Source organism: Acanthopagrus latus, chromosome 3 (genome assembly GCF_904848185.1).
Source record: "Acanthopagrus latus isolate v.2019 chromosome 3, fAcaLat1.1, whole genome shotgun sequence".
NCBI classification, from domain to species: Eukaryota; Metazoa; Chordata; class Actinopteri; order Spariformes; family Sparidae; genus Acanthopagrus; species Acanthopagrus latus.
In genome coordinates this window covers 17,555,332-17,576,098 of record NC_051041.1, presented here as the reverse complement: position 1 = coordinate 17,576,098, position 20,767 = coordinate 17,555,332, and the positions used below count along the sequence as shown (strand labels likewise).

Sequence of the window (20,767 nt, the reverse complement as noted above, 5' to 3'; positions counted from 1 at the left end):
AACTGAACCGAGAACTGAAGAGAAGTCTCTTCATCCCAGATGTTAGAAAACAATATATATATATATATATATATATATATATATATATATATATATATATATATATATATATATATATATATATATATATATATATATATATATATATATATATATATATATATATACACACACACTACACTTCTCTGACTCACATGACGCATCTGTCATTAGCCATCATGGAGCCTGTTTATATGAATGGACGGGTGTAAATTGTGATGGGAGAAAATACTATAAGATATAATGGACTCAGTGAGCGAGGGCCGTACCTCCGCTCCCATTGGTGGATACCGTATGACGCCAGCAGAGGAGGCGGGGCGTGTGGGTTTGATTGGCGTCGTGTTCTCTGGTAGTCTGCTGCGGGACCAGGACGGACAGCTGAGGGGGGCCTGAATGTCCAACCGGGACAGTCGGTGGACTACCGCGAACTCACACGCACGATTCTCAGGTAAGTCTCGGCTGCTGGTCGTTTTGTGATGTGAGGGGTTTGAATTCATTCATCCGCGGGCAGTCAGGCGGAGACAAAGACACTTTGCCGTGTTTGAGGTGCAGCAGAGTTTGACAGAAGGGAGCTTTGCCCCCTATAGAGCCCGCTGCGCTCTGAGATCAGGCTTTAATCAGCCTCCTATCACTTCGCGTCGGGCGTCTGTCGTGGAGTCGGACGCGTCCTTTCCCTTCTCATGCAAACCACCAGGAAGGATCCAGCCCAGCCGATGGGCTGTAGTCGTAAGTGTGCGCACGCCACAATGGCTCGGATGAGTAACAAAAAATGGCCGCACGTGTGGCTAGATCGGTGTGGATGTACAGTGGTCTGGTCAGCCAGACCGGCGCAGGCGTTTGGCACGGATCTGGCGCACGGTTCAAGCGCACGGATCTGGCGCACGGTTGTGGCCATGCGTCAGAACCGTGGCGTCGATCCGCGACCGGGAGGACGTGAGGGGGGAGCTGCAGGTCATAGTGCGGACAGGATGAGGAGCTTGTAACGCGCCGCCGTCCTGAAATGACAGGCTGCAACATCTACCAGCGAAGGGTGGAGGGCTCGGGAAAGACGGCGCGCTTCTACTACAAAGCCATGCCACAGACAGTCATATCAGCCCAGGTGGAACATGTTCTCGTGTTGTGGTGTCTGGAAAAACTTTGAGAGCAAATATCAACAGAGCTTTCTTTGTACTGAGGGGATGCTGAAGGAAAACGGAGCAGAGGAGCCGGTGGCTTGGCACAGGCTGGCCGACCGGAGGCGCAGCCAGACAGTCCTATTGATTTTTATTTTTTGTCCTCCTGAGATGTATGAGTGCACCGAGCAATAATAACGCACTAAAGCGATGTCAGATCCACTTTACGTGAGCACTAAATCGAAACATTAAACCACTTACATCCCACAACAGACTGTGCAGCTCTCAATTAATCTTGGGACTTCCTCGCTCAGAGGAGCACAGGGTCACCTGGCAAAGGGTTTAAACTGTTCAGCACGTGATGGGGGAAGCCCATGGACGTACACAACATCCTTGGGGATCCGTCCTGGGAGGGGTTATGTGGGCCACAAGACCACTGATGGGGGGCAGCCTGGATCCTGTTGCATGTAAACTAGAAGTTATGAGTTGTTCTCTCCTCCTTTCAGTCATATAATAAGCCCTAATCAGATTTGTTGGATTGAACAGGAGGAACAAAAGGAGGAAGGGAAGGAGACCGAGACCATTTAATGTATTACAGTAAATCGGCAATCCCTGGAAAAGGGATATCCAGGATGACCTTTATTGTTCTGCTGAAGTAGGTGGGATGAGTTTATGTGCCTTTTTACCGTAACCACGCATGAATTTCAAGTTCAGCACGAACAACTAAAGCTGTGAATCATCCAAAGGGGCAATCCAACGCTCAGAAGCCTCTGCTCCTCCATTATTAATACTCAGCTATCAGGGAGACAGTACAGAAAGAAAGGAGGAAGGGGTAGACACACACACACACACACACACACACACACACACACACACTGGGCTGACTCAAACCTTCCAGCTATGAACAACACATGCATCAGATATTTGGTATCCTCACACCTACAATCATTCGTCCCCGCCCTGCACCGAGCTGCAGCTCCCGACTACACACACTTAACGACTCATCCACACACACACACACACAGGAACATTACTCTGGAATGGACTTGTGTAAGAATTGCCTCAAGTCAAGTCAAGTCAAACATCTTGTTGTTACAGTGCAGATTCACCTGACTTGTTATCATCACTAGGGTCTTAAAGGGGCAGCACAGTTTTCCATGTAGCACAAGACAGCTTGGTTCATCTTTCATCACCTGAATCAGTGTTTAAGTCGGGTGTGTCAGACTTCGCAGTGTTGCTGTCATTCCTAGAACATCGTGACCTTCATTTCAACTGATGAAACAGTGACAGCAGGTCAGTGTGGCTGAGGAGGGTCAGAGCAGCACTTTACATCAGGAGACGAGGTATCACATCCTGTTTGGCAGCTATTATTACACTGTCCACTCTCTGTTTCTTCTCTGTTCTCTGTCTGCGTCTGGAAGGGTTTCACAAAATAAAATACTCCGTTATGTTTAGGAAAACGCGCTTTGGGATAAAATTTACTTGTTCACAATTTGAAAGGATAACTCTAAATACTCAAATTACAAAAAACTTGAGACTGATGATGATGGATTGGGTGACACAACAGGAATGTGTGTTGGATTCTGGTCACCAGTTTATGTTCTGCTGAAGAGTCGATCTGCAGTGAGATTCTTCGAGGTCGTCATGCGAACACATCAGGTCAGAGTCTCGTCCTTTTGTCTCTCATCCTCGTAATCTGAGGTCTCTGTAACCATCAACCATGAAGGACAGATAAGTGAAACCTGTTATCCTTTCACTTGTCTTGTCTGTCTGTTACTCTGCGATAACTAACTCACAGGGCTGTCCTCTAGGCGACCTGAGGTTGTCCCGAGGAACTAACGCATCCCTGTAGTTTGTTAGCACCTGTGCAGATGGTTGTTTGGGCCTTTTCCATTCATTGCATAGTGCAGCAAAGAGTGCAGTTGAGTCTGCAAGCTCACAAACACTAACATGGATAGGAACATTATCTCTACCTCTGGTGTTTTACATGATGATTTCAAAAAACAAAACTGAAAAAAAGACGTGTTTGCGAGTTGTACTGGTGCTCCGAGTTGTACAGTTTAGTAGTACTGTCTTTGAAAATGGTCATAAAATGCAGCTAAGCAGTCGGTCACAGTCTGGAGCCGTGACAGTTTAGCTCTTTTTCAGACGAGTTGCTGTCATTTATAATTCTCTGCAATATTCACAAATATGAGGAGATGAGAGAGAGAGAGGCCAGTGTGCTGGGTAAAGTCATCTGAGACTTATTTCTTATCTCACTGCTCGCATCCCATTTCCACCATCCAACATCACACAACTCAGTTTTCTCATTTATAAACTTTACAGTCATGTTAGGCGCTGTTGCATCACTTCTCCCTCCCCCATCTCTTCCCCGTCTTTCCCTTAATGCTTATGATCAGTAACAGGAGGCTGGGAAGGCAGAGAGACTGAGAGGAAGCAGGCGCAGCCATGTGGTGGGTTGAATTAACTTACGGGGTGCTCATTATTGAGATCACTGCACGTTCAGCGCTGAAGGGTTTTGACGAGTGTCGGACGGCCGTGTAATTATATCATCCCGAGCTGCGTGGCAAAGCACAGACATCCTAACAGCTGGAACATCACCGGGAAGGCAAATTATGTCATTTTTGGTGATGCAGGGAAAGTGCAGTGATGCAACAATTGACGCCGTTGTGTTTGATGTTGGTAATTTCAGATTGTCAGGTGGAGAGAAGAGGTAAGAGGCATGAATCAGCAGAAAGCTGCTTTCTCATCATTTGTACTGGATTTGGAGAACTGGAGCTGATTTTGTCAACTTTCTGTAGACAGTGGCACCAACAGCTGCAGTCACAGAGTGCTAACTTGTTAAAAAAAAAACACGTCTATGGTAAATATTCTGCAAATATTGATCTGCTAAGATGGCGATCTTGGGGGTAGCAGTGTAATCCTCTTATGGAGCGGCTGAGTGACCTACATAGTGTTTGTCTGGAGGCAGAGGGTGATGGTGCGAGGCAGGACAGGATGGGGTTGGTTATTTATGCCAGTCATTACACACACAAGCATGCCCACAAATAGACAGTGCCTCCTTGAAGATGCTGTGCCCCTCCAGCACTCACCAGCACACTGGTGTCAGACAGTGGGAGCGCTGCAGCACACCACTCAGGAAAGTTTCATAATTGCTCTCTGCTGCTCCTGGAGTCGGCCAATGGGAAGACTCCCGGGCAGGACTGAGCTCTCCAGCATCTTTTGTGATTCTCAAGTCACTGAGAGGAACGGAGAGCGACGGCTGCTCTGCTCTGAGAGCCCCCGGCTCTCTGCTGCACAGGAGGCCAGAGAGTAAGTTACTGTCAGGCAGAGAATGGAGCTGAATGAAACATATAAATACATATTGAATGGTTTCTTCACTCCGGATGCCTCATGGGCTCGATGCTGTGTGTGTATTTGTGCTTCACGGCCCTGAGAGTCGTAGCATCACGCTCCACCCAAGACTGTACATTCTCAACATGTTGTTGTTATGAGTCGGAGGAGTGAGTTCCTCTGCTAGCGTGACTAGAAGTGGACGGAAACCACACAGCCTGCCTGCTTTTCACACACACACACACACACACACACACACACACACACACACACACACACACACACACACGTTTACATGTGTGAGACAGCAGTGATGTTTAGTACAAAAACAAACCCTCTGATCCCTCTGTAATCCCCCTTCCATGAGCTGTCCATCATCTGAGTGCTGGACAGCCAGGGGGCATTCAGAGGCCTTTTGTTTGCTCGTCCTTCACCGTGCAGCAGCCAATGACAGCCAGGATGTCTAATGACACACTTCCTGTGATTTTTCCCTCCGTCCCAAGAGGAGGGAGGAGCTGTGAGCGATGCTGATGGAAGGACATCAGGGGAGTCCTGAGTCCAGTGCGTTCTCAGAGTTTGAATCCATGAAAGAAAGACTGACTGGGCCCGTGGAGAATTTAATTTAGTGTTGTAACCCAGTTCCCAGTCCTTGAGATGACCCGGCTCCTGCATGCAAATAAGTGCACACGTAAACTCCACCATCTTATTCTCCATTCAGATATAAAAAGATTATCATTCGGTGCGACTTTCACAAGAGGAACTTCAGTAACCTGGCAGTTTCTGGAAACAGTGAGACGGATTACGAAGGTATTCTCTCTCAAGACTTTCTCATCTGTTCCCTCTCCTCCTCTGATCCTCCCAACACCTGAGAGGCTTTTGCCACAGCTCCGTCTAATCTTGAAGGATTCTCCTCTCCTTCTCCTCTCCCTCATGACTCCTAATGTGCCTTTTATGTATTCCTCTGTCTGCCTTCTCTGACTCCTCTGAATTTCTCCCACTCCCTCTGCCAAATGTTATACTCTTGAGTCAAGTCGTGACCCTCCCTGACTTTTCTTCCGCATTGAGTTTCACCTTCTCTGTTTGCTCCTCCCTCCCCTTTCGGACCTTTTGATTGGCCCGGCCCAGCTCCTGCTCTGTGGTGCGGATAAATTGCAGAGGAATTGCCACAGCGGCTTTGCCTCCATTAACATTCTTCTGAGGGATATCTTTCACTTCCAATGAGCGTGCCGAGCCTGATTGTAATCTGTGTTGCGTAATGAATCGACCCCTCGCTCTCTCTCTTCCCCTCACTCTTTCTTTCGCACAATAAAGGACCAATTAGCTCTGGCATGATGTGTGAAAAGACCCCAGTACAGCAGAAAAGGGATGATGGCAGACCAGTGATGAGCAGACTTCCTCTGGGTGTTGTAATCGCCTTGGAAATGGTTTGCCACTTGGCACTGATCGCTTCCGGTTGAGACTGGGTTAGCATGACCCAGACCGGGAGGAGCTTTAGGTCCAAAGTTATGTGGACAGTGATACACCGACAAAGTATTTTAGGGCTTTTAGCAGATGCTTTTAATCGCTGTTTGAGCAGGTGGAACCTGTGATTTTTATAAAATAATCCTTGCAGCCAGCACGCTATCCTTCCTTTCCTCAGGGGAAGAGATCGAGGAACATCGAGGGAAGAGGCTGAGTGAAATGAAGCGTGGAGGAGTAATAATCTATTGTCTTTTGGGTGATTGCAGGCGCTGGTTATTTGTAATCACATCATTTCATTGTTTTTCTGCTGACTTGCATTTCACAATGGCTCATTTCACAAAGGCTATTCAGAGCAGCATGAATGTTTCAGCGCTGCCTGACGTTGCGGTTCTTGTAAACAGATGATGTTTTAAACATGGTACAGTGCAGTTGTTGCTGGAGAGCCTGTCCTCTCTGCTCTCTATTCACAGTGATTATAAATGTGGACAGAGAAGAAGAAGTGAAACTCTGGTCCGTGGTTAATGCAGACGCTGCTGCTCGAGTAAAATGAGTTCTGATGAGTTGAGCTCGATGAGTCACTCTTGGAAATATCACCAAAACAATCTGGTGTCAAGGTCAGAATTGCTGTTTTGAAGCTTTCGATCACAGTCTTCATCAGCAGACCTGCAGACTGGACCTTGACTCTGACACTTTGTATATACCGGATGAAAACTGGAGCCTGAGTCAGAAGCTCCGGAGTGGCTGTGAAAGTGGAGCTCGATTTGAGATGTTTTTGTCTTTTGAATCACAGTTAGAACTTTTCTGAATCCCCAACGTTGTTATTAGAATCTGCATTAAATTGTGCTCACTTTCAGACACCAGACACATGTTGAACAGGTCTGTGCTCTCTGGAGGGAAATCTCAGCCATGTTGACACCTCAGACCTAGTTCGTATTTCCATACTGCAAGTTCTTGATACTTATTGGCCAACATGCAAAGTGATGACAACATATCCTCAGTAATCTGATGTCGTTGCATGGATCGGTCTGACCGATTAGCTCCCGGCTCTACAATGACCCACAGCAGCTCCTCCTGCATCTGTTTGTGCGTATGAACCAAAACGGTTCACTGACAAACTAATGTCAGCTACTAACACTGATCCTCTAATGTGCAGGTCTGGTTTTACATGACACACATACTGTATAGAGGGTGTGTGCGCGTTTGTTTGAGCTTGCAAGTGAAAGTGAGAGAAGAGTCTTCCGGGGGAATGAATGCAAACTGCTTCATCATTACTTTCAGAGAATCGTGGCCATTTACTACGTTGGCGGCAGCGTGCCAGCTGATGATGCAGGGAAACCTTGAATCTGAGGACATCGAGTCGTCCTGGATGAGTGTGTGCATCGCTCTGAGCCAACAACAGCCCCAGTCTGCAGACGAGACTCGTGTATCTTGCAGAAGATGGGGCTGACATAGATAGATTAAAGAGATAATCCAAAGGGGAAAAAGGAGTTATGGAGTGTTTGTGTGTGTAGGACTGTACCTAACTGAATGAAGCAAGTGTGTGTGTGTGTGTGTGTGTGTGTGAGGAATGATGAGAACTGGTTTGAGGGTAGGACTGAAAATTCATGTCTCACGAGGACTCGCACACTTTGACCCATCTGTCTTCCTCTCTGTCTCTCTCCAGGTCTTCACAGTGGACTGATGAGCAGCCAGTAGGACCGGGTCGGCTACACGACTAGCACAGGTAAACACAACTCCTCCCCCTTCTGTTCTGCAGAACTGACACCCTGGAGGCGTTTAGGAAGCTGTCAGCTGACATGATTTTATCAGTTCAGCAGGAGGACTGCCAGTCTTTGAAGCAAGGACGTGCTGATCACCGCTCTAAAAAAACTTCTTTAAAGAAGTTAGGAAGAATATATTGTTTTAAATCCATGTGGATTACAAAGTTAATAATATTTTCTTTTTATACAAAGAAAAACCTTGAAATTGTATATACATTTACTGCCTATGAATCTACGAACACTTTTACAAATGTGTCATATCACGTTTAAAGTGCATGTTTATTATCTGACTTTTTAAACTGGGAGGAAGGAAAAGCAGATGGTGGTAGAGTTACAGGCAAGAAGGCTGCCAACCTGTGGCGACCAAAACTGGTATTTTAACCCTAACCAAATGTTTTTGTTTGTGCCTACACTTGAAGTACAGCACTGTGACAAGAGAAAGGTGCAAATTGAACCAAAAGAAACTGTTCTGTTCTGTTCTGAGCGCCTCATGTTTGAATAGAAATATCAGTATTTGTCACTCGTGTGTTGATCTATCTGACACTGTGTGTTTATGTCTAATGTTTGTCTTGGACTAAGATACAACATTCTTACTCATGAAATAGCGTAACAGAGCACAGTCTTATTTAGCTCATTATAGCCTTGGAGCACAGTGATCAGTCTGCCAAGTCAAGTGCGTGATGACTTCCCATGATGCTTTGTTTTCTCCTAAACAAAGCACTGAGCTTTGTTTCTCCACACACAGCTGCTGTGCTGAGTCAGACTCGGTGTGAAACCAGCTCTCATCTCGTTACTTTCTGAAAAGGAACAATTAGAGGAAAGTCACACAGGTTATCAACAAACTGTGGACAGTTTTTAGCTCTGTTGGCTATTTATCCTCATATTAGCTATCAGAATATACTCTAGCACCGTAATGATGTAATGACATCGCCTACTTTTAAACTTGAGCCAGAGGGCCACTTCAGAAGGCTTCGTTAGCGTTCACCAGCCGACAGCGTCACCGTGTTCGGCGTGCAGAGATGTTTGAACGCTGGTTATGGTGAGCGAGGGAGGGAGAGATTCTGTAATCCTGTGGCCAGATTAAAATCTCATGTCCTGGGGCTGGGGGAGGGGTGGACCTGGGTGGAGGGAGAGGCGGGGCGGATTAAAGCCTGCTACAGATCTGCTCTTTGCACAGCTGTGTCGCTGTGGGAGGGGCTTGATGGATGCAGAAGGGGAGGAGCCTGTAAACACTGAGTGGTGTGAGCTGCGTCTTGAACGTGATATTCCAACACACTGCAGCTCTCGGGATGACAGAGTTGCTTCTTTGGTCGGTCAGACCGTCACTTTGGTTGAGGCTGAAATAGGCTGAAAAGTGATGAACTGCCTCTGAATGGTGTGCAGTGATTTGTTTTCCCCAGAGGATGAATCAAAGATCATCTGATGATCCTCTGACTTTATCTGGTGCCAACAGGCCATAAGTCTCGCTTATCCAGTGAAGTAGCTCATCATCACTGTGATGGATTGGCACAAATTTGTAGAGACGATCATGGTCCCCAGAGGATGAATCCTAATGTATCTGATGAGCCCCTGACTTCTTATCTAGCGCCACCAACAGGTCAGATTTCTCAGTGAAATATCTCAACAACAACTGGAGGAATTGACACAGATTGCATAACTATTCATGGTCCCCAGCAGATAAATCATACTATAGCGATGAGAACCATCATCAGTCCTGTCAGTTTCAGCTGTGCTGAACAAATGTTAGCATGTTTGTCTGCTAAACTAAGGTGATGAACATTAGCAGTCATTTTGAGTGTGTTAGCAGATTGCTAGAAGCTGCCATGTCAAAGTACAGCTTCACAGAGCTGCCAACAAGACTAACTTGATGTTAAGCATTTATTCATTTATTCTGTGTGTAGTGATTATTCATTTCCAATGAGACACATATGAAATGAGGCACTGGGAGAGGAAACTGATATGCAAGAAATGGGGTTCCTTCTAAGAAAGTCCTGCTTTCAGTAGCTTGCCCAAAGACTTCAGGCTCAGGCATGAAGCAGCTTAAACTGCAGCCCAGAAATATGCATAATCCAGTCAGCACCTCAACTCTACCGATTTAGCAAGAAGAAAGGTGGTAAGGGCACATTAATTTAAGGAGGAAGAGAGACCAAACAGAAAGAGAAGTGAGAGAAAAATCTCCCATTAGGCCGACACATGCTGCTTTAAGGAGCTGGACGACCGCTGAGGGAGTTCGTACGAGCACAATCTTTACACGCTGAGAGTTTCTGCACGTTGCTGCAGCGGGGAGTCCGAACCGTGAGCACAGGGAACGAGAGACTGAAGAATGGGAATGTCGGGTCAGGGCCCCTTCAGTAACACTTACTTATGTAAGATTACTTACATAATGACACATTGAAGTGGTGTGTATGTGAGTGTGTGTACCTCCGTCTGGACCAGACGGGGCAACTCGACTTTGGGTGGGGTCGAGGGAAACAAGAGGAGGGGTACTCAAGCAAGCCCTCAACAGCAGGAGAGGATTGTGGGATTACGTGTGTGTGTGTGTGTGTGTGTGTGTGTGTGTGTGTGTGTGTGTGTGTGTTATCATGGGAGGGGGGTAAGGGGTTTGGAAGGTATTAAAGGCAGAGTGGAGGGAGGGGACTGACAAGCATTGAACGCATGTCCACATCTGTGTATGCGATCCAGCTTCCTACCTCTCTCTGTCTCTTTTCACGCTTGTCTCTCTGAACTTATCTTCACATCGGCCTCTTCCCTTCCTAAATTCTCCCCCTCATATTTCCTCCTCCTCTCTGCTCCTCTTTCCCCCCTCGTCTCTTAATATCCCCTGATCTTAATCCCACTCTATTGTCGCTCTCTTTGTGTCTCCTCTCTCATTCTGTCCTCAATCCCCTCTCTTTCTCCTCTCTACTCTCTCTCTCTCTCTCTCTCAGTTTCTTGGGAGTTTAGCGGGTCAGCAGTGCCAGACAAGACGATTGGAGGACAGAAGACATAGTTGCAGAACTACTGGTGGTTTACAAGTGGTTAGCCTTAGCATACTTGTGGCTGCAGGGAGGAAGAAGGAGGGCTTGGCGATGGTCACAGCTATGGAGGACGCCTGTCCCAATGGGGTACGGGAAGAGGCGGAGGAGCTGACGCCCCCGGGACAGCCTGGCGTGGAGGGGCCCTCGGCGGTGCAGTCCCCCCAGGAGCCAGATGCGTCTGGAGGTGAGGAAAGGAGGAGGAAGCGGTGTGGTGTCATGTGTTTAGATGAACAGGGAGATGCTGTAGTCTTCCTCTGAGATGGAGGGATGGAGGGATCAGAAGGCAGCGCTGGTCGTCAGGTAACTCGTACAGAGTTGGCTGGTGGCAGATCTCTCTGTGTTAGTGTCGATTTAAACTAGATGTTATTCAACACCATGATTTCAAGCACCATGTTTCCATACAATTCAGTCAATATTAAAGCTTGTAGGTTTACTGTTAACACTTTGTGATGGTGAAAGCTGGACATTTCAGCAATTAATCCACAACTCAACCACTCAGTTTAAGGTAACTCCGCCTTCCTCAGCTGGTTATCCTGAAGTTTTTGCTAACTATCCCATCTGATTGGCCATTATCTTAAACTTGTAGCTGTTGTTTCCACTGCTCAGCTTTACCCTGAAGTTTTAGCGTACTGTTCCACTGTTAAGCTCTTATTTTAAGCTGTAGCCGACTTTTCCAACTGTTCAGCTCTTATCTTAAAGTTTTAGCCTTGTTTCCACTGCTCCGTCTTTATCTTAAAGTTTTAACTATTCCAACTTACAGCCATTGAACAGTCTTCATTACTTTTACTGTAACGTTACCTACATTTAAATCCCAGTTATCTATGTATCCTGGACTGTATTGACCTCTCTGCTCCCTGACCAGTGATTTTTCGTACCCTGTCACAGGCGTCAGGTGATGTTTAGGTGTTGCTGCTGACTCAATGTAACTTCTGTTTGTAAAGTGAATATTAGTTTAGTCCGTCTACAGTCTTCACACATACCACAGCAAAGGCAGAAACATACTGCCTGTTGTGAAAGGAGCTTGTTTTTCCTCGGGGCTGTTCAGTTCCTACCCCGCACAACTGAAAACAACTCCCTGGAATATACTTTGTTAGGGGTAATGATGTTTTGTGTCAGTCAAGCTGCTGCTCTGATCTCCATCTTGTGAGCTAAAAACAAAGTGATAACAACTCGTATGATAGGCGACAGGTTGCCAGGTTTGTATCTCGTGGGATTCGTGTCGCATTCCTTTAGAAATGGAGGAAGGGTTTCTTGAGCTGGTAGTCTCTGCATTGGCATTCAAAGCACACAGCGCTGGAGGGTTTACATACAGAGGCGTTGGGTAGATGGTGAGGGAGACTGCAGACGAACCACAGAGTGCCACAGAGGAGGAATTAGAAGCAGGTAAGCAGGATAATTCATTATGTAGATAAATGAAGCATCTGGGGGGGAAAACACCCCTCTGTAACTATTCACTGCTGAAATCTCTCAGCTTTACAACTTCTTCAGGCCAGGCTTAGCGAGAGACTGGTAGGTGGTTGTATCTCCACACCATATTTCATAGGATTATAGGAGACTTTGGGAGGGCGGCTTCAGTTCATCTCCAATCTCCCGCTGGATAGAAAAGCATCCTCTGGTTGTTGAGTAATGTCGACACGAGCACACGTGGCAGGGCAGAGGGGTCGTTGGACGGGCTGGGATGAGCAAACATTCCTGTGGTCGCGGACGCAGTGACACAACGAGCCGAGCGACCGGGGAAAGGTCAACACGGAGAGCACGGAAGACTCAGCCGGATCCAGCTGGCTGTTTTTTTTAAAGCTGTGTATTTTTTTTTTAGGTTTTCTGGTCAGATATATTCGATCATGTCAGAGAGGTCAGGGTTTGTCGCTGAGTGAAAGTCTCTCTCGTGCATGCTTTTTGTCTGACTTCCACAAAAACAGGTCAGCATGACACATTTCAGGTCTGAATGCTCAGAGAATTGAAAAAAAAAACAACTTATTATTCTCCAAATTTCAGGAGGTTGAACTGAAGCTAATTGTTAGTGTGAGCGCAGAGCAATCAAGCCGCTAGTGTGTGTGTGTGTGTGTGTGTGTGTGTGTGTGTGTGTGTGTTTATGACAATCACAGCTCTGCTCTGAGACTTTTTTGTTTACTGTAGCTTGTGAAACATGGCGTGGGGTCCCCAGAGGAAGCTGGATATTCTGTCCACATCCGAATTGACTTCTAGATTGTGTCTCTGTGTTGTCATGCAGTAAACATATTATTTTATGGATATACAGATTTAATCATCTGCAGTGCAGTTTTTAACCTCCCTCTCGTCGTAGTCCTGCTTTAAGAGGGTCATAAATATTTAAGGTGTGTTTTTGCATGGAGCCTGCTGTTTGTGCAGTCTGTCTGTTCTCTGTTATCAAGGCTCAGTGAGATCTTCTCGCCGTCATTGTGAGATAAATTGTATTTTCTCCCTCTTCTCTCCTACTTAATCATGCAGCTGTGATTTTCTGTATGCATGATGAATGATTGATGGATGATAAAAAAAATCACACTTTCAAACTGTAGTGCAACAGCTTTTAGTGCTGCAAACCAGTAATTCATACTGGCCAGCACGTACAAAAGAAGCAGCTTCATATACTCGCACGTTTTACACGTCCAACATCAGTTATACCATCAAATTATCACTTTTGCATCTGAGGTATTGCATGTGAAATGTTGTATCTTCCACATGTTGAATATCTGAACGGCATTTATCATGTGGATTTATCAACATGTCAAGAGTACACATATAAAACTACACTACATGACGCAAACAAACACAGTATGTCATGACAAGGCAGAAATTTAGTGCCCGAGATTAAAGTATGACTCGACTTAACGAGATGATGAGAGACAGTTTTTAAAGATGATGACAGGCTGCTGGAGCAAAATGACGATAAATCATGGAGTGATTTCTGCTGAAGTGCTGACTGGACATATTTACCACCTACGTAAGTGTATAATGACACAGAGAAACACGCACTCGCACACACACAAGTTCACAGGGCTTTAAGTGTCTTAGATGGGCTTAAACGAGCTTTGAGACCCTGGTATTAGCGCGTTAGCTATCTGTCCGAGCCGCTCCCTGTCTTTGTTTGTGTGCAGAATACAGAACTCATCAGTCGTAAGTACATAACTATATATCGTCAACGCAGGAGGCTGAACATGTGTATCCTTGTTCTTCTACAGAAGAGTGATTGGACCAAAGGAAGGACGATCAAAGTCATGTATGATATTTAAAGAAAATAAATGTGTCCCTTATTTTAAAGCATTTTGGCCGAGTTTTGTAATAACTGAGCTCCTCTGACCTTCAGTGCTCACTGCTCGCTCTCTCAGCTGATGCACTATCTTTAAAGCTGTGTGTGTGTGTGTGTGTTCAGGCCTTGTTTGACTTTCACGCCCTGATAACTCTTCTTATCTTTCTCCCTCTCTTTGTCTGTGTCTGCATCTTTGTCTCTCGCCTTGCCTCATCCATCCAGCCATGCAGCAGGTGGTGGATAATGTGGGTGACCTTCCCACCTCCGCGGGTGCGAAGGACATCGACCTGCTCTTCCTGCGCGGCATCATGGAAAGCCCCACTGTACGCACCCTGGCTAAGGTAGCACACACACATGGCTCGACGTGAGCAGCAGCGAGCAGACTAACCTCGGGCGAGTGCCGAGGCCCCTGAGGCCTTTGCATGCTGAAGTACAGTAAGGCTTTGACTAACAGAGCGCTCGGTGCGTCTGCACGCAGAGGGGCTGCACGAACGCATACTGTCAGACAAGTGATGCATCTTTACTGACACTGCATGCATGGCAATGCCTCTTACACACAGCTTCAAGTGTAGTGTGCAGTGAGTTCACTTAGAGGACAGCCGGAGCTCCTGTAGTTCAGGCTGTTGTCATTATGTTGTCATTCTCTGACACTGAACTGCTGCTAACAGAGCTGGAACCTGAGAAGATGACAGTTGCCTGAACATAAACAAATACTCGACTTTTAAGATTGTAACATGAGGCTGACAGCTTGCTTATAGAGCAAAATAACCCCACAGCAACAATATAATATCCAATATATCAGCAGTCACACCTACACAATAAAGGTCAGTTTCATTCTTTCATCCACACGCCTGAATAACTACAAACACAACGCTCAGATTCATGAGAGAGGAGAAAACACGTCTGCCCTCCCTGAGCGTCTCCGTCTCCCCTCAGGCTCAAGAACAGCTGGAGGAAGTGAAGCTGGAGGCGGTGCAGGACAACAACGTGGAGCTGGTGACGGAGATCCTGGGCGACATCAGCGGTCTCAAGGTTAAAGACGACAGCGCGGCCGAACTGTCCAGGATCCTGAAGGAGCCGCACTTCCAGGTGAGCAGAGTGAACGAGCAGTCTGACTCCTGGATGACAGTTTCCTGCTCGTGGAGTGAATTTCAGATCATTTCTGGATGACGTACGGATGAAACTGATGCTCTTTTAAACCAAATTAGATCAAATGATTCCTCTGTCAGCACCACTGATTGACTTTGCAGAAGTGTTACTGTTCATTGCTGACCGTACTTCAACCTTTAGCCAGAGTACTACAACATGTAACTGTAACTGTACGTAGGTGAGAGATTAGTCTTGATATTTCCGTTCAGATGTTTATAGCACAGTGAACATTCAGCCCACATTTGTGACTCTGACTGTAGTTACAGTGGCACAGACGGAGCTGATGTTTTGGATCCCGGCCTCATGCATCAGTGGAACATTAACCTTTATCCTCGGACCTACCAGAGGCTTTACGCAGGCCAGACCAATAGGAGTTAGACTTCTGAGCTCCAGCCAAGCCTCTGCACCAATCAGAGCCCTTCGTGCTGTAAGCTGAAGGATAAGACCCTTCTGACCTACTGAGCGAGAGAGAGACGAGTTGGGAAGAAAGAGAGGGAGCGAGGGGACAGATATTACATCACATACTGAGTGTGTCAGTTTTTATAAACTTCACATATTTATCTAGTCGCTTGGAAGACATTTAAAAAGTGGTCTGTCTCCAAAACACTGGCTTGGATGAACTTTGGTGGATGGATATTCAGTGAACCGAGAATTAATTGATTAGATTTTGGTGATGGTCCATATCTGGGATTTGATCCATTAGATGATTTGTTTCAGGGGAGAATTAAGACGCACGCAGGACTCTGTAGTCGAGTGTTTACACAGCTCAGTGTTCACATTTTATATCTGAATGCTTCAGGAAGTCAAACCCAGAAGACACTTTAAACCAACAGCAACAGATGCTGCAGCGCCACAAATGAAACTTTAATTCTGCTTTACAGTTTCACCATCTGTCCACATGTTAACAACAGCAAGGTGCCGTTTGGTTTACATCATTTACAGTGAGACTACGTGGCTTCTGATGAATGTGGCCACAAGTTAAAACATCTCCTGACTAACTTCGACACTGTTGCACTGCACAACAGCCCTGGTGCTAAATGCTAAAACATACCACAGCAGTAGCATAAGAAGGGTCTTAACATCAGCAGACTGACTGAAGAAATGTTTCTCACACAGCTACGTCTCTCTGAAGTTAGCTAATATTTGCTTAAATTAACCGCCGCAAGCAACTAAACATACTAGAAGAGACGAGGCTGCAACAGCAAAACCACTGAGTGTGTATGAAAGAACAAAGGTGTGTTTAATTAGAATGAAAGCAGAAAAGAAAAAATAGAGAAATGATTTATCTTTTCTCCATTTCAAAGTTACACAGTACTGCTTTGCTCATCACTCTTGCTCTTTGTGACCGTTACACAAGTCATCTACCTTTTTGTTGACGTCATTTACAGGTGAGACTACGAAGCTTCTGCTAAATGTGATTTAAAGCGACAATCACAGGATGAAACTAAGCGTTTAAACACAGTGTAACAGAAGTCTTTAGGTCACGAAACTGACTGAAGTCATGTGACTTCTAATGCTGAATCTAAAGCACCACAGGCAGCTGCTCATACACACCAGGTGAAAACTACTGAGTACCTGCTTCTGTCATCCCTCTCATGCTGTCCTCCTCTTTCTCTCAGTCTCTCTTGGAGGCCCACGACATGGTGGCCTCCAAGTGCTACGAAGTCCCGCCCCCAGCTGAGACGGCCAATGATGCGGCGGTGAACAGCGCTCTGATGCAGGCTGATGCCGTGCGCATGATTGGCATCCGAAAGAAGGCCGGAGAGCCGCTGGTGAGCACCGGAGTGTGTGTGTGTGTGTGTGTGTGTGTGTGTGTGTGTGTGTGTGCGTGTGCGTGTGTGTGTGTGTGTTTACAATCAGACAGCAGAGGATGAGCGTCACCCTGCTCCCTCCCTCCCCTCAGGGCGTGACATTTCGCGTGGAGAAAGACGACCTTGTCATCGCTCGAATCCTCCACGGCGGCATGATTGACAGGCAGGGTCTGCTCCACGTGGGTGACATCATAAAGGAAGTGAACGGGAAGGACGTGGGCAACAACCCCACCGAGCTCCAGGAGATGCTGAAAGACTGCAGCGGCGGGATCACGCTGAAGATCCTCCCGAGCTACCGAGACGCTCCGGCACCTCCACAGGTGAGCACGTCAGAGAGCACGCACAGGTAAACACAAGCCGCACTCTTACGTAATGAGCGGCAGATGTTGGGCAGCGGTGCAGGGCTGGTGATCCGTCCTGCAGCCCTCCCACAATCCCCTGCGCAGGAATGTCAACCCTGGGAGCCCTATTAATAACACTCCACATACTATCTAGGTCACACTCGCTGTCTGTGTCTCCTGCACACACGCTTCCTGTAGCCTCACGCTCTCTCTCACATGGAAAGTACAGTAGTTCATGATATCTTTAGATCTTTTCACTCCTGCGTGCAGCGGATTGTTTTTCGAGCAGCAATGGCTCCTGATTCAAAAACAAAAAGTCCTGGAGATATTGTGCATCCTGAGCAAATAGACAGAAATCACAAGCGCCTAAAGGGCTTCAGCTGAATGAAGAGCCGTAAAACCGAATGAGACATAATGCAAAATCACATCCTGCTCTGTGACTCAGGGCGAGCTGCACACTGTGTTTTACTGGCTTGTTTTATTGCTTCCTCTGGCGGCTTGTTTAATCTAATACACTGGCCAGAGCTCTTACCCTTCCTGGCACAAGCCTCCGCTGCTCCGCTGCTCGGCGCAGCGTGAGCAGCTGTGTCGGGTGCAGAGTTGGACGAAGGACGTGACGGGTGTGAATGAGCCAACGGTGCTGTGTGAGACAGCATGCTGCTTCCTTTCACTGTAATGGAGACACATTTTCCCATGAAGACAAACGCCCACATGAGTTTGATTAATTCCTGCAGACTCAGAGCTGTGCATGTGTCTGTCACAGGTGTACGTGCGGCCGTACTTCGACTACAACCCCGCCAACGACAACCTGATCCCGTGTCGAGAGGCGGGGATGGCCTTCAGCAGAGGCGACATCCTTCAGATCGTCAACAGAGAGGATCCCAACTGGTGGCAGGTGAGCCTCCATCCAGGTACTTCCTTAAAATGACATGACATCTCTGGGCTGCAGCGTGCTGATCTGTGATCTGTGCTAGGCCTGTCATGTGGTGGGTGGAGCCACGGGGCTGATCCCCAGTCAGTTCCTGGAGGAGAAGAGGAAAGCGTTTGTCCCTCGGGACTTTGATGGATCAGGTATGTTTCGTGTGTGAGTAAACACTGAGAATCCAGCTTCAGTTACAGCAGAAACATCTGAAAACTCCCTGTTTCTCTCCATCAGCATGAATGTTGAAAAGCTGGCTCGGTCTTCAGTCTGTAAACTGGTTTCCTGCCTGACTCCTGTCACTTTTCAATTGCTTTAACCACAAAACTGATTTACAGCTAGAAGGTAGCCAATGTGTCTCACGCTTAGAAAAGAGGTCCGTGCCTGCCCTCTTCTGGCCAAAAGTTGTAATAACACCTGCACACATCTGCACACATGTGGTCTCGTTTTGTAGGGATCCTCTGTGGAACCATAGCTGGAAAGAAGAAGAAGAAGATGATGTACCTGACAGCCAAGAATGCAGGTGAGAGGACTGCTCATGCTGTTGGTTTGTATCTGACATCTTTGATTGGTCATTAATGGTGCCCTCCTTTAAACAGAGTTTGACAGACACGAGCTGCAGATCTATGAGGAAGTGGCAAAGGTGCCTCCGTTCCAGAGAAAGACGCTGGTTCTGATTGGTGCTCAGGGCGTGGGCCGACGCAGCCTGAAGAACCGGCTGATGGTCCTTCATCCCACACGCTTCGGCACCACTATCCCATGTATGACACGCCTCTTTCTGTCTGTATTTCTAAACTCTGTCATGCTGTGATGCAAAGTTTTAACTGGGCGTTTTGTTCAGACACTTCACGGCGGCCCAGAGACGACGAGCTGATCGGCAACTCCTACCACTTCACCTCGAGGACGGAGATGGAGGTGGACGTGAAGGCCGGACGCTTCCTGGAGCACGGCGAGTACGACGGCAACCTGTACGGCACCAAGATCGAGTCCATCCACGAGGTGGTGGACACTGGACGCACCTGCATCCTGGATGTCAACCCACAGGTGAGGCGAGGTCAAAGGTTAAAGATGTCTTGGGGCTGAATTTGATCATATATCTCAAAGTTTCACCTGCTGTGTGTCCCCTCAGGCTCTGAAGGTACTGAAGACAGCAGAGTTCATGCCTTACGTGGTGTTCATCGCAGCGCCTGATTTTGAGACTCTCAAAGGCATGCACAAAGCCGTGGTGGACGCGGGCATCACCACCAAGCAGCTGACGGTAGGTCAACCTCTCCAGTGCACATCATCCGCACACGTGTCTACAGCTACAGCTCGCAAACATTCCCACCACTCGCCTTTCCTCCGTGTGTTGGCAGGATGTGGACCTGAGGAAGACGGTGGACGAGAGCGCTCGGATCCAGAGGGCCTACAGCCACTACTTCGACCTGACCATCGTCAACGACAACCTGGACAAGGCCTTTGAGACGTTACAAGCGGCCGTGGACAAACTGTGCAGTGAACCCCAGTGGGTCCCGGTGAACTGGGTGTACTGAGGACCAGCGGACCACTCTGAGCGGGTCACACTGACCCAACCAGCATGTGTGTGTGTGTGCGTGCGTGTGTTTCTGACCACAAAGGCCAAAGAAGAGGAGACTTGAGCAGAAATCCTGAGTAATAAAGAATAAATAAGTCCTTCTGTAACGGCTCGCTCCTCTTCAGGCCGGCACGCCGCGCAACTTTTTTACTACTCAAAGGGAAAGAGTGCTTATTTATTTTATAACTTTTTATGAAAGATCTTTCTATTCAGTGTGAGTATGAAACAAAAAAAATCTGGTCTCATTACTCGGGCCATATTTTTGCATTAATTTATTGTTGTAGGCGTCTTACACTTAGTCGTTTCCCTTTGATTTCAAGTGTTCGTGAGTCTTTCTTCGTCGACATCCAGGATTTATGACCACCGTCCGAGCTCCCAAGTGATCCCACGACCACGAGAAGATCTTTGAGCAGTCATCGTCCCAGAAACCTGTCAGTGTTGCACAACATTGCCATGTTTGAGAAACCTGTGTAGCTGGTTTATTTTCATGTCAATACAAATGAAAACCTTTAGTGTTTCTATGTAGCCGGCCCTGAACTCTCCTGCCAGCGTCCTCCACCGGACCAGAAGAGGTTCAAAGGCCTGTTTGTGCACAACTCCTGAAGTCTGTACGAGACAAACACATTTTATAATGTTCTTTTTCATGATCAAACACTGTCACTTAATTTCTTTTGTGTAGATTGTGTTCTTATACTAGTTTTCCATCGGTGTGGTGATTTATAGTGTAGTGTTTCTGTCACACGTGATCCTTTGATTTGTTTTCAACTGTCCTGTTATCAGTCTATCATCGACATCGTCACGTCTACAGAAGCCAATCTGTTGATCTTTTATATATGTGAATGTGGCACAAACCCACTCCCTCCCTATGGTCCTTATCTAATGTGTTGCAGTATGCCAAAGCCCTGATCATATTCCAAATAAAGTTTGAAATTCAGAAATGTTCAATCTGACTGATTTTTACTGTGATATACATGTTAAATGTATAAA

General features: G+C 46.9%; 1 protein-coding gene across 6 annotated transcripts; it reads left to right on the top strand.

The window, feature by feature from the left end:
* Window positions 1–363: 363 nt before the first annotated feature.
* On the top strand, window positions 364–20,725 carry mpp6b (membrane protein, palmitoylated 6b (MAGUK p55 subfamily member 6)). Of its 6 annotated transcripts, XR_005073459.1 has the most exons (15): window positions 364–487; window positions 7,609–7,668; window positions 10,633–10,906; window positions 14,210–14,328; window positions 14,924–15,076; window positions 16,756–16,908; window positions 17,040–17,267; window positions 18,052–18,183; window positions 18,263–18,359; window positions 18,662–18,730; window positions 18,807–18,968; window positions 19,049–19,251; window positions 19,337–19,465; window positions 19,563–19,994; window positions 20,101–20,725. XR_005073459.1 is itself a non-coding variant. In XM_037091900.1 (14 exons), the coding sequence occupies exons 3-14, from the start codon at window positions 10,774–10,776 to the stop codon at window positions 19,737–19,739; spliced, it is 1,755 nt and encodes a 584-aa protein (XP_036947795.1). In that variant the 5' UTR covers window positions 364–487; window positions 7,609–7,668; window positions 10,751–10,773; the 3' UTR covers window positions 19,740–20,725. The 6 variants fall into 6 exon arrangements, 5 of the variants coding, with proteins under 5 accessions (XP_036947795.1, XP_036947794.1, XP_036947797.1 ...); XM_037091900.1 differs by having other exon boundaries at window positions 10,751–10,906; window positions 19,563–20,725; XM_037091899.1 differs by having other exon boundaries at window positions 19,563–20,725.
* The last annotated feature ends 42 nt before the right edge of the window (window positions 20,726–20,767 follow it).